At 40.6% G+C, this 12254-nt stretch overlaps 1 protein-coding gene across 1 annotated transcript in view; it reads right to left on the bottom strand.

Annotated features, from left to right (window-relative positions):
* The window catches only part of LOC139973814 (tyrosine-protein kinase yes-like), a 45393-nt gene extending 38805 nt beyond the window's left edge, over window positions 1-6588 (bottom strand). The window contains exons 1-2 of the mRNA XM_071980683.1: window positions 6258-6588; window positions 4072-4276 (exon numbers count right to left, since the gene is read on the bottom strand). Of these exons, the coding sequence (XP_071836784.1) occupies window positions 4072-4234 (163 nt within the window). The 5' untranslated portion in view covers window positions 4235-4276; window positions 6258-6588. The remainder of the gene's footprint in view (window positions 1-4071; window positions 4277-6257) is intronic.
* Between the last annotated feature and the right edge of the window lie 5666 nt (window positions 6589-12254).

Here is a 12254-nt window from a genome sequence, read left to right as displayed (position 1 = left end):
GGGAGTGTGGGGGAGGGTGGGGAGGGTGGGAGAGCGTGGGAGACATGGGGAGTACCGTAGGAGAATGCCAAAAAATTCATTAAACTGTAGTATGATTGTGTTTCTAAAACAAATGTCATCTAGGCAATGGCAATTTTGGTTTTTGGTGACCACATTTTCTCTAAACTGGGAAGATACATTTCCAAAATAATTTAAACTGGAAAGGCTAGTCTCAAGTTAAGAAAGTTCTCTGCATTATCCTCTTTGTTCCAAGGCCCCCCCCCTTCCCTTGGTACCATGGCCTTCCTGAATACGGTACTAATGACCCTACCAACAATTGGCACAAAATGCCATGATGCACTTTTTACTTGTGTCATCTGTGCCCTTCCTAACAGTACAGTATATACTAGTATTCATCGAGATGTCAAAGTTCAAATTGCAGACCGCTCACTTTTAATACATATTTGGCCTACACAGTATCTCTAGTCTTTTAAGCAACTCCTTACCATAGCAGCAGTTGACAACATAAAACCTTTAATTTCAGTTACATATTTCAATGTTCTTGAAACATGTTGGCAGTACTTATAGTAGGTGGAAGTTACACTAAACATTAGATGAGGTTAGTAAATTTATACAATTATTGCCTTGAGTATAAAAAACTGTAATTTGGTTGCCTCCTCCCCACCCCCCCCCCCACCAAAAAAAAATGTGCCCACCTTCCACTTGTGCATACATGCTATCTCCATTGCATCACATTTTAATCTTATTATCAAGCCATACTTGTTAGGGCTTTAAATGTAAATGTCAAGTATAATACTTCATATACTGTACAGTACAGTACATGCATAGTACACTTGCTTCCTTCATTTAAACAAAGATTTATTCCTTAGCTTTCTGAATTTTGTGAATAGACAATAGCACAGGATGTGGCACAAGCAGACAATATTCTAAAAAATTTGATTGAAAGGTCCCCCTTTTTACAAATAATAAATTTATTTAACAACAACAATATAAATAATTAGTCTTTTATAGCGCAGAATCCAACAAAAGTTGCACAACGTGCTTTACAGGTGATGACACAAAGAAAGAGAGAAAAACAGAAAAACATCTCCAAAAAAATGTGGAAAAAGTTGAGTTTTAAAAGTGATGTTTAAACTGATTAAGTGAGTCCAGGGCCCTACCACTACTGGAAGTGAGTTCCACAAATAGGGGACAGCATGATGAAAGCTGTGATCCACGATTTGTTTTCGTTTGAGACACTAGAACATTTTAAGTTGGTGGAGACATTGTGATCTAGATGGCCAATGTTTAGTTTGTTGCAAGATAGCACATAAGTTACTTGGTGTATTAAATTTAAAACATATATACCTACAGTATGAAGTCATGTGGGGAGGGCCTAGTAAGTGAAAAGTTACCAAGACTTTACAAACTTACAGTCGTTCTAAAGATTTGGGTTTTAATTAAGGCAAATCTGAGAAACGGTGCTATAAACACAGTCTCATTTCCCATTCTGCTATATTTATAATAACGTGTAACACCTGATTAAAAGGTGTAAAATTCGTTAAGTTTACTTTTAAAAGGCAAGACCTAGATGGCCTGCTTTTAACAGGAGGCAGGGCCAATTCTATTCACTTCAAAACAGTAACTGTATCAGTAGGTGTTTCTCTCGTCAGCAAAAACACTGCGCAGAATGTGACAAGTTTCTTTGTCAAGAAGTGAACTCTGAGGTACACCCAATTAAATACTGGAAAAACAGGTCAGCTGTTTGTTTCACATTCAGTCCTCTAAGATTACTACAAACATTGAACGGATGACTGGTTGCACAGTAACACCATACATACCAGTGTAGTACAGTAGTTCATTCACTCATAGTGTACAGTACATACAACCTTTACCAGTCTTTATTACCATAATACTATCATATCCTAGCCCAATTGACACTGTTTGTGTCTAGGCTACTGGTTGCACAGTAAACACCATACATACCAAGTGCTGTACACATACCTACATACTGTACGTGTATGCCAGATAGCATATTCACTTTGATCACTGTTTTATGACATGGGCAGGCATTATCATCTATAGACAAAGAGAAACTACTTCAGGAACACTCCAGTTTCCGGTTGACTGTTGCCTTTTAGAGAAAGTTGTCCTCATGCACTTATATCGTACAGAATTTGTAGCAAGTTCTTGATTGACTATAAAACTGTACGAGCACAGGATAGCAAATTCTGCACAACACCTGGGTACAGTATCACTCCTGTCCTGAAACAACCACAACCACACGAACAATTTCGATTTGGGCTTAGTTCGAAACTCTAAACTTTCTACTTAGATGATTGCTGAACAACTGTAACATACCATGTTTAACAAATTGTTAGTTTTTTACTAGTCATGTTTTCACTTCTTCCAATTGAACATCAAATAAGGGGTGAAAGAAAATTATTGAAACATTGGGTCTTTTAGCACATGGAGATGAGGAGAAACACCTGACGGATCACTAGTATTGTCCCAAAACATGCTAGATAATCAAATAACGGCCAGTCATACTCAAACAAGTATTTTACTGTCACCAACATTATCATTTAGTCTCTCCAATAGATTGCACACTAACAGCAACAACTTTCAGACAGACATGGGACCGCCACATGCAGCAATTATCAACCCCACTGACCATTGTTCTGACTCCAGCCACCTGCCCCACCCCCCCTCTCCCACTCACTCCCATCCCTCCCCAACCAACCCACTCGACCCCATTACAAACCCAGAGTTTGGGTTTCTGAAGCGTCTAAAGAAATACTCTATAATTTCTGGAAATATGTTTTGCTGAGTCTGAACCTCTAAAATACTTGTATGTTGTTTGGTGGAAAAATCTTGGAGGATACAGTCTCACTTGATCCAATGTCGATCTTTTTGTCAGACTTTGCAGTTGGTAGGATTGCTCTAATTGCCAGTAACTGGGTAACTGGGCAACTTGTCTCCTCTTTATTAAATTCATTAAGTATCAGTCATAATTTATTAATTAATTTAACATAGATTCCTAAATTGTGAATTCAGGCAGGTGTACTGATATATACGCTGTAATTCCAGTGTTTGCACTATTTCTGGTGATGCCATGGTTACGTACAAGTACAGTAGCTAGCATACTTTGTGCGCTGTCGATGCCATGTTTTTTAAGGATGTGCTTCTTGCACAACAGTACAGCATTGGAAAAGTGTGTAGAGAAGGCTTAGAACATCCAGGAGAAGTCGTCCTAAGCACAAACTTAGAAAATATCCGAAAAAAAGTGATTTCAAACGAAAGAAAAGAATAGCACCAAAATAGGCTTCTAAACTTAGCAAATGGTAGATTCGAAAGGACGAGGTGATGGGCGATAACCCGGAGGACCATCAAGGGAGGGGGGCACAGTGCTAAAACATCACCAGTTTATAAGGCTAGGTAGGATGGGCAGGTGCAGAAGTAGAGTTGAGACAGATAAGAGAGAAACGCAGTAAATGTTAGGGCATTAAAACATGAAACTAAACTGCTTCGTTGAAAACAAAATTCACTTCAATTTGGTATACCCAGCTGTTCAAAGTGAATTACATTTCTACATACATTGATACAGTAGTATAATATATTCATTAATTAATTTTTATATGCTTTGAATCAAATTAAAATATCCAGAGTCAAACCACCTACTTTGAAATTTATTACTGAAGTCAGGACGTACTGTGAACAGGCACGTACACAGGATAATCTCTGCCTTGGTGTTTTTATACAGAAGATACCTTCCGGAATTTCAATTTGATCCCCATCCTGGGGGACAAGTCTGGCGTCTGTTTTGTCATAATTAAAGATTTCTTGGAAGCAAAAAAAGGTGCTCAAATTTGCAGTCCTTTGACACAGTTAGCTTTGATGTCCTCAAAAGCATGAAATACCATTTTGCAGAAAATGGCGGGGACGCATTTCCACCCACGGCCATCACCCCCCCCCTCCCCCTTCCCACTTGTTAAGGAGGAGGGCATTGTTTGAGGTGGAGAATGTCAATATTCACATATATGGATTATAAATACTGTGCAATGCATATAAATCTGTTTGTGACATATGTACCTTGCCTTCTTGGTTCAGGAATACTTGGAGTTGGAACAAAGGCATGTTGAGGGGCATTGTTTGTAAGCCCTCCAAATGGTGTTGAGGGATATGGCATGTTTGGGTTGAAAGTGGCGGGTGGGCGGATGTCATTACTAGACTTCTTGCTTCCTAGGCAACCCATCCTGGAGTTTAAAGGTGCCTTGAGACGTACTCTGTAAGGAAACTGAAGAGATAAAATTTATATTTACATGTGTTGCTGATGGCTTTTCTGCATAAGGAATCAAATCCACAGACTGTATACCAAGTAATAACAAACATGAGTGGGTCATTGTGATATATATCAGTGGTTGAGAATATGTTATTTTCTTTGAATGCCAAATGATACGGTAAGTAGTTAAATTATTCACTGTGTAGTTTTACACAATGTCATCAAATGGCTTATTTACACATAAACCTTATTTAATTATTCATCAATTATCATCATGAATTTTTCTCTTATCATCAGCTCCAATATCCCTAGTTTGTTTTCTGTTATCATGCCAAGTGGCTGATTACACATAAACCTTATTTGATTATATATATAATTGTGTATATTTACATCAATTATCATCATGAATTTTTCTCTTACAGTATCATCAGCTCAGATATCCCTTTTGTTTTTCTGTTATCATGCCAAGTGGCTCATTACGAATAAACTTTATTTAATTATATAATTGTGTATATTTACATCAATTATCATCGTGAATTTTCTCTCATCATCAGATCTGATATACATTTTGTTTTCTGTTATCATGCCAAGTGGCTCATTACGAAAAAACTTTATTATTATATAATTGTGTATATTTATATCAATTATCATCGTGAATTCTCTCTCATCATCAGATCTGATATCCCTTTTGTTTTTCTGTTATCATGCCAAGTGGCTCATTACGAATAAACTTTATTTAATTATATAATTGTGTATATTTACATCAATTATCATCGTGAATTTTCTCTCATCATCAGATTTCTGCTATCATGCAAGTGGCTCATTACATATAAATTGTGCGTGTTTTTAGTAAATTTTTACATTAACTATCGTTGTGTACTTTTCCCTTACCATCAGTTGACATTCATTCTATTTGTTTTCTGCTATCTGTGTACAGTACTTTAATCACACCATAAATTATATTGATAACATGTGATATTAACACTTTTTGGAATTTGGTAAAACGACCACATGGTTAGTTATCAACATGTTCATTACCATTATAGGATATTATTATGTTCACTATGTACATACTTTGAATATGTTGAACACTAACCTTAGGCCTTGCGGACAACAGCCTAAGGCAATGGGAATGAAAGTTTTAGATTAGTGTCCAAATATTATTCAAATGGCTTGAGGCTTAATTTTTAAATTGTTCATTACATTATTTCTTGTACAGCAAGCTTCTTCCAAGATTCCATTGCTATGTACTCGGTGCATGCCCTAGGTAGGCCTACCTACTGTACTTAATGCAACTGACAAATCGATGTAAGTACACGTATTGTAGGCCTAAATGTATGTAGCCTTTACAGTATAGGCAAAGCCACCATATAACAGATTCAATTCAGTATTGGCAACTAAGTTATTACATGAGGGTAATATCCTAGACCTATGCAATAATTGCATGTAATTAATACCACTTTACTACCATTTAATGATTCAGTTCAAATTTGTATGCATTCCAGTGGTCTCCGAAGGTGAAATGATAACAGTAATCAAAAGTGTGATAAGAATTTGAATGCCTTAATTTCTTAATGCTTAAACTGTGCAGCCTTGAGGCTTGACCTAGTAATGGAACTTTGCTAAAGCCTGACATAGGCTAGTTGAAATAGGTTATGTACTTCATTGGGCCTACCCTAAGCTAGGCTAACAGAAGTACCATTACTTAGTCTAACGTGAGGCCCTGGCCCTAGTGAGGCTTATAACTGAAGGCACAAGCCCTAGGCTAGGCAATAGTTTTACTACTTCAAGTAAAAGCATTTCTGGCATTATGAACTTGAATGAATGGCTAGTCCTCGGCTCAACATAAAATATTAACCTAGCCTGGGCCTACCAAAATATCAAGGTGGCCTATGTCTACCTAAAAGTTCAATGTTTGTCGAACGAAATGTCTAAAAGCCGTTACGCATTGGCCTAGGACAAAGTTATAGCCTAGGTGTTTCCTTCAGTAGCCTACCTGCTATTTATTTCTCTCGGGTTTCTTCGGCTAGAGGCACACAAAAAGTGTAAGATGATTCGATGTCCAATATCAGATCCAATGTCTCTGTTCTGATTTTTTCTATAAAGAAATGCATGGGCGGTTCTAGGAGAAACGAACACGATTACTTCACACTAATTCGGCATGTTTCTGCCGCGTATACCAGGGAGCCAAGTTCAGCCTACTGTATATAGGCTAGACTATAGGACTTGGGGACTACTATGTGGTACTAGTACGTAGGCTAGCCTTAGTAGTAATGTTGGTTGTCCACAGTGCAGTAGGCCCTGACAACTAGCAGTACTTATACACTATCTTTCCTTTGCTGCTGTGCGTACTAAAGAAACCCGGAACAAGGAAGTGAAAACAACTTCTTGACCTTTGACCAGATTAGTTTCTCACCAAATGATAGAAGGCGGTACTAACATTTTGCAATGGTGTCGTCGAAAAGTAAAGTCTACGGGACCAACATTTCACTTGAATATCATGAAGACTGTTTTGGTAAATCATTTTTAGTCAGCCATTAAATAAGCAAATCGTGGGCCTGTTTAAATTTGGACAACAAATCGAACAAAACAAAACTGAGGGCGGTAAATGCATTTTTATGGGGGGAATAAGGAAGTACTTTATGGTGGTCCAATGATTTCGAATACACAACTCGAAATTCACGCTATTTACTGCATGGATGCCAGTGGAGTTTGCCATCTTCCGGTAGAAATGGAAACGCACTGTGAGAACTTGACTCTATACGGTAGACATATTCTACATCCAGTCTGAAGGTTATTAGTAGAGTCCCTTGCATTAAATTGTATCGTCCTCAGATATGTTATAACTTTGTTCGTCATGGCTGCACTGGCGGATCCAGGGCCTTTGTTTGGGAGGGGCCAAAGTGGCATTAGAGTGATATGGGGGAGGGGGTGCCCCCTCCCCATTGGAAAATTTTCTATTGCTGAATGCCCTCAGATGCAATTTGGTGCGACAAAAGTGTACAATAGTGATGTTAATTTACTTCTAAAAAAATGTTTCCCAGGTGTAATTTTCTAAAATATTTATAAAAAAAAGTTGGGATCATCTTTCTCAAGAAATTTTATTTCTCATAGGTTATAAATTTCTTACAACCAGCCTGTAACTGCAAAATGGTGTTAAACTGTAAATCCTCATGATCATACATTTACATAGCTCCCAACTCTTGAGAAGGCAAATGCTGGTCCATGCCACGAATCGCCGTGGCCCTGGGAATTTTTTTGGAATCCTGGTGATGCCTACATGTAAAATGGTGGCACTTAGAAAGGCTTTTGTCACCCAAAAATTTCTGAGAAATATGCATTTTTTTGTGTGTAACATCAATAAATTGAATAGTAGGTGATAATTCATTCTTTCCCGTGGCATGAAAATGTTCGCTGCTCGCCCCAATGAAAAGAATTATAGGCTAATTTGAGGTTCAAATAATGCTGTAAAGGAGGTTTTATACTCTATTATGCTAAATGCTAAAGAAATGATGGTTGCTAAGCCAAAATTTGATGCAATTTTTTTTATGTATACTTGACAATTACAATGCGGTTTTTTCGGACGCTTGTGTGGGTCAGCGGGTTTGGGTGTTAGAATGCGGGTCTAATTCCCGCGAATTGCGGGTCAGTTGGGGGCTCTGCATTTAATTTTAAACCAGAAAACGAAAAGGTTTAGACTAGTCTCCCTTTGCATGCTATTCCTCTCGATTTTTTTAATTTCCAATCATATGATTTAGCGGATGTTCGGAAACACTTTTTGGCTCACCTTTGGGGGGGGCATGGCCCCCCTTGCCCCCCCCCCTTGGATCCGCCAGTGCATGGCTGCACTGCAGTGATGTCGAATAGGGTGCTTTTGTCTATACCTCATATTTGAGAAAGTGGTCAGATGCTGGGGAATACCCTCTCGTCCGTCGGATGGGGACGTTAAATGGCGTCCCGGGAGCAGGAATGGGAGCGAATTGACACCCTGCCTCGTTAATCTCTGAACACTTATCGAAAAGAGAGGGCTTAAAATAAGCCGGTGTTCATCAAGGATCTAACACGGATCATGGGATCTCAAATAAGCTACTGTAAGGCTTCCTGATCCTTGGGTCTCTAAACTAAACTCAGACGATAGTCTCAAATGATCAAATTTCGAGAAGCAGTCTATTTCCACTCTGCTAATAGTGTCTATCCACTCATCTGCGACATTTTAACAGTAAAGTTCAATTCCGATCGTTAACATGCATAAAATACGAGGGTGATCTTTAACTGACGGAATTGGTACCAAATATCAGGCAAGTCATTTATTTCAAACTTGTCTTACAGTATGACAAAATATCACAATCGGAAAACCGCAGTATACTCCATGTATCCGCGGCATTTCAATAATGTTGCAGAAATCCAGTAATCACCCTCTCCTCCCTCCCAGGCTAGGCCGGACCCCCTATCACATTCAACTTGTTGGGTACCTACGGCCCTTTGAAAGTGGCCCGGCGTTCTGTTGACAATCCTGAGGACTAGTAAGTTTAGTTTAGTGAATTGCAAGGGATAGGATGTTATTTCAAACCCTATCTATGCCCGTTGATATATACGAAGCCGCGAGGTTAGTTTCTTTAAGTTCGGACGAACACCCCTCCCCCCCCCCGTCCCCTTCCCGAAATACTAATTACCAACCGAGTTTGACGTTGATATATCTCGATCGTTCTATTCATAGTATTTTTCGGTTAAATTCTACCCTTCTGGTTCAGCAATATATGAGGCATATATGGGAAGCAAATGTTTACACCGGAGAAGACTTGTGAATTAAGTAACCCAATTATTTTGCCCTATGGTACACGACTGGTTTTCCAATTATTGTTTAAAATTATTAAATGAATTATGAACATAAAGTGAATTAAACATTTTAATGTCTCCTGCCCGAGACGTCACCACTGGACCCCATCGGGCCTGAGCTCTGAAATATATATTGACCGGAATTGCAGACGGATTAAATTCTTTTTGGCATGGCATGCATATCCTTTCGTGGTTGACGATCGCACGAGAGAACTGAAAGTACTGCACTTTCCCATCACGGTCGGAACTTCTAACATAGTATAATACTCCCCCCACCCCCTCCTCCTCCCTTGTTGATCCACTGCATTCCCATTAAATAACTATGTACCCAACATGTACCACCATCAAGACCATCCCCTCCCCTCTGGTAATTTTATGTGGTGAAGCTTTGTGAAGGTCCCTTGTTTTAATTGCGCCTCCACTAAAAATACGAATTACTATTTCTAATAAGCGTAGCGGGATTACTGCCATGCCAAAAGTTGCCCTCAGTCTAATGAAACAATATGTGAACGAGAGAAGATATGGTTGGGTTGTTAATGTAGTATATATTCGAAATGCAGTGATTTTGTCTTTCTTGAAGAGAGAGGGGGTGGAAGCGGTGGAGAGGGGCGTAGTGGAGAAGGAGCAGAGAGAGAGATAGAGAAAGAGAAAAGGAAAGAATGTCTCCTGCGCTCCCGGTTACGCCCGGAGTTGATTCGATCAACGGAAAGGCAAGAGTAAAGGCAAGGTTCCGGTGCGGAAGTTGAAAGTGCCTAAGAAGAAGTCCGGTGAGACTGGAGTAGAAAAGGAGAGACCAGCGGGTCGCAGGTAGTTACGCAGAGAGATGGAGAGTTGGTCCCAGCAGGGACGCAGACCGGCGAAAAGCCGGTCACAACAGGGACGCAATAAGGGTCGGACGCGACTGGAGGTCGGCGCTGAGAGAGAGATGTCCGAAAGTGGAATCACACACCCGGAGTAGGTAACGGGAACCGTGACGCTGCCGGAGTAGATCCCGATCGCGGTCCCCAAGGGACCGTGTAGTAGGAACAGATGGTCGCTTATCTTAGACGTATGGTCGGAGTCCTTGGACGGTGGGTACCGTAGACCAGAGAGAATTAAGGTATTGGTATCCCAGACGGAGGCACGATGGGGAACCGGAGTGGTTGCCCCAGATGACCGGTGTGTTGAAGCCACTTGTGGAGAGAGCAAATGAGAGAGGCTCTCTGAGAGATAAGGAGAATGAGGTGGAGAGAGAGGGAGGCGGCAACCTCCACGTCGGCCACTGTGGTGGAACCGGAACCTATAGGGACGCTGGCAGATGAGGGAGATATCCTAGAGTGTCCTCGGGTCTGGAGACCCGTACGTGTTGGAGACGGCATCGGAAGAGCACACTCCCTGGAGCGTGGAGGAGCGCCCACCCCTCCCACGGGGAACGACTTTACCTCTGGAGCTGGCGGCTAGGGTGGCCGATATTTTTAGACGGCACCTTGGAGTCCGAGGAACCGGAGGAGGAGGTGACCAATCCGGCCGGAGTATCTAAGTTCACGTCCACGGGTAAGAGTGTTGCGATACTGAGGGCGACGATTCCTGTGGATGCTTCCTGTTTCGACATGTTCGAAGCGATTGGAGGCAAGAGGAGATTGACGGATAAGCGATTATAGTCCCGGAGGACACAAGGAAAAGTTGTTCAGGTGTCTTACAATCCCTCAGCAGGCTAAGGAGAAATTGCGGGAGGAGCAGGGGTCTTTTCCTTCCCTGCAGGTGTTTAGAGACCCGGCGCAGAGAAGGCTGGATAGTCATGCGGTATTATTCGCTCGCTCGTGCATGAGGAGCAGAATTAAACGTAAAGTTAAAAAATCGGCACACGGTATACCGTAAACAAGCCTATTAGAATAATTGAAGAGTGGGACGGGGAACCAAGAGAGAATCAACACCCGGACGAAACATTTGGGGACCAGTTACAAGCTCTAGGCTACATGCGTCAACATACGAGAGAACTATACGCTATACCAGCTATACGAGGGCAAAAGACGAGAGAGCAAGGAGTGTTAGCTCAGTGGTTAACGCCGGTGCCTTTCAATCATAAGGACCCGAGTTAGAGTCACTCCAAGATTAATGTATGTCGTCCAGTTACAGAGTTGTTGACAATTGACAATTCATAATCATGGACGTTAAATATGAATCTAAGAGACTGACTTGCTTTGATAAGCCAATGAGGCTTCTTCGCGAGTTCCTGCTTGCAGGAGGATCCAGAATACATACATATATTTTGTATAATAGAGGGCGGCCTAGCATTATTGAAGTAGGGTGCCTTTATACAATAAAGGAACTCTACATTGAGGCAGAGCCATAGACGGCTCTGTACTGGAGTAGAGTTCCTTTATAGATTATAGAAAGGAACTATATATATATATATATATATATATATATATATATATATATATATATATATATATATATATATATTGTAGTAGAGCCGTATATACCTATGGATCTGTATCGAGGGAGGTTTCAATTATGAAATAGAACGCATATATATAATATGACAATCCTGATAGCCATACCATTAATTTATATATAGTAACATGTGTTCATGCACTCCTAAACAAATCATGTACGTTCTTCCTCCGTTGGTGTTCGAGCAGGGAGTTCTGTCCTGTCCAAGGCATACGTATAAACCGAGGGCATTGCCACGGAGTAACAAAAGGTGTTAACGTAGGGAGGCAACAAGTAACGACCATAGAATTCGCGGAAATGTTTCGACACGAATCGACACAAGCAAACCAAGCCCAGCGTCCTGTATGTCCTTTTCAGACAGTTTATACAAAGAGTACATAGGGACGGAGCCAGAGGCCACCGGGTAGAACGTCCGCCCCACCCCAGTTTAGTGAAGAAACTAAACAGTGCCCCTGTTATACTGTTTGACAAAAACAGTACAATTCCCCCCTCCCCCCATTTTTTTCATTAATAATTGACCATGTTGTTATTTAAAATGCAACTTTCAGTTTCAACATTCAACCTCTATGCAAGTGTTACGGAATGAGGAACTCTTTCAAGTAGAACGTTAAAGTTGTTATGGAAAGAGTCAATTTGCTTTTGCCTGTATATCGTGTTCACCATTCTAAGTAAATGCCAGGTCTGGATTCCTTCATTCAAGCTACGCCATGCTGATTACCAC

This window comes from Apostichopus japonicus, chromosome 9 (assembly GCF_037975245.1).
Source record: "Apostichopus japonicus isolate 1M-3 chromosome 9, ASM3797524v1, whole genome shotgun sequence".
Lineage (NCBI taxonomy): Eukaryota > Metazoa > Echinodermata > Holothuroidea > Aspidochirotida > Stichopodidae > Apostichopus > Apostichopus japonicus.
Note: the sequence above shows the minus strand (reverse complement) of the source record. Positions and strands in the feature narration are given on the sequence as shown.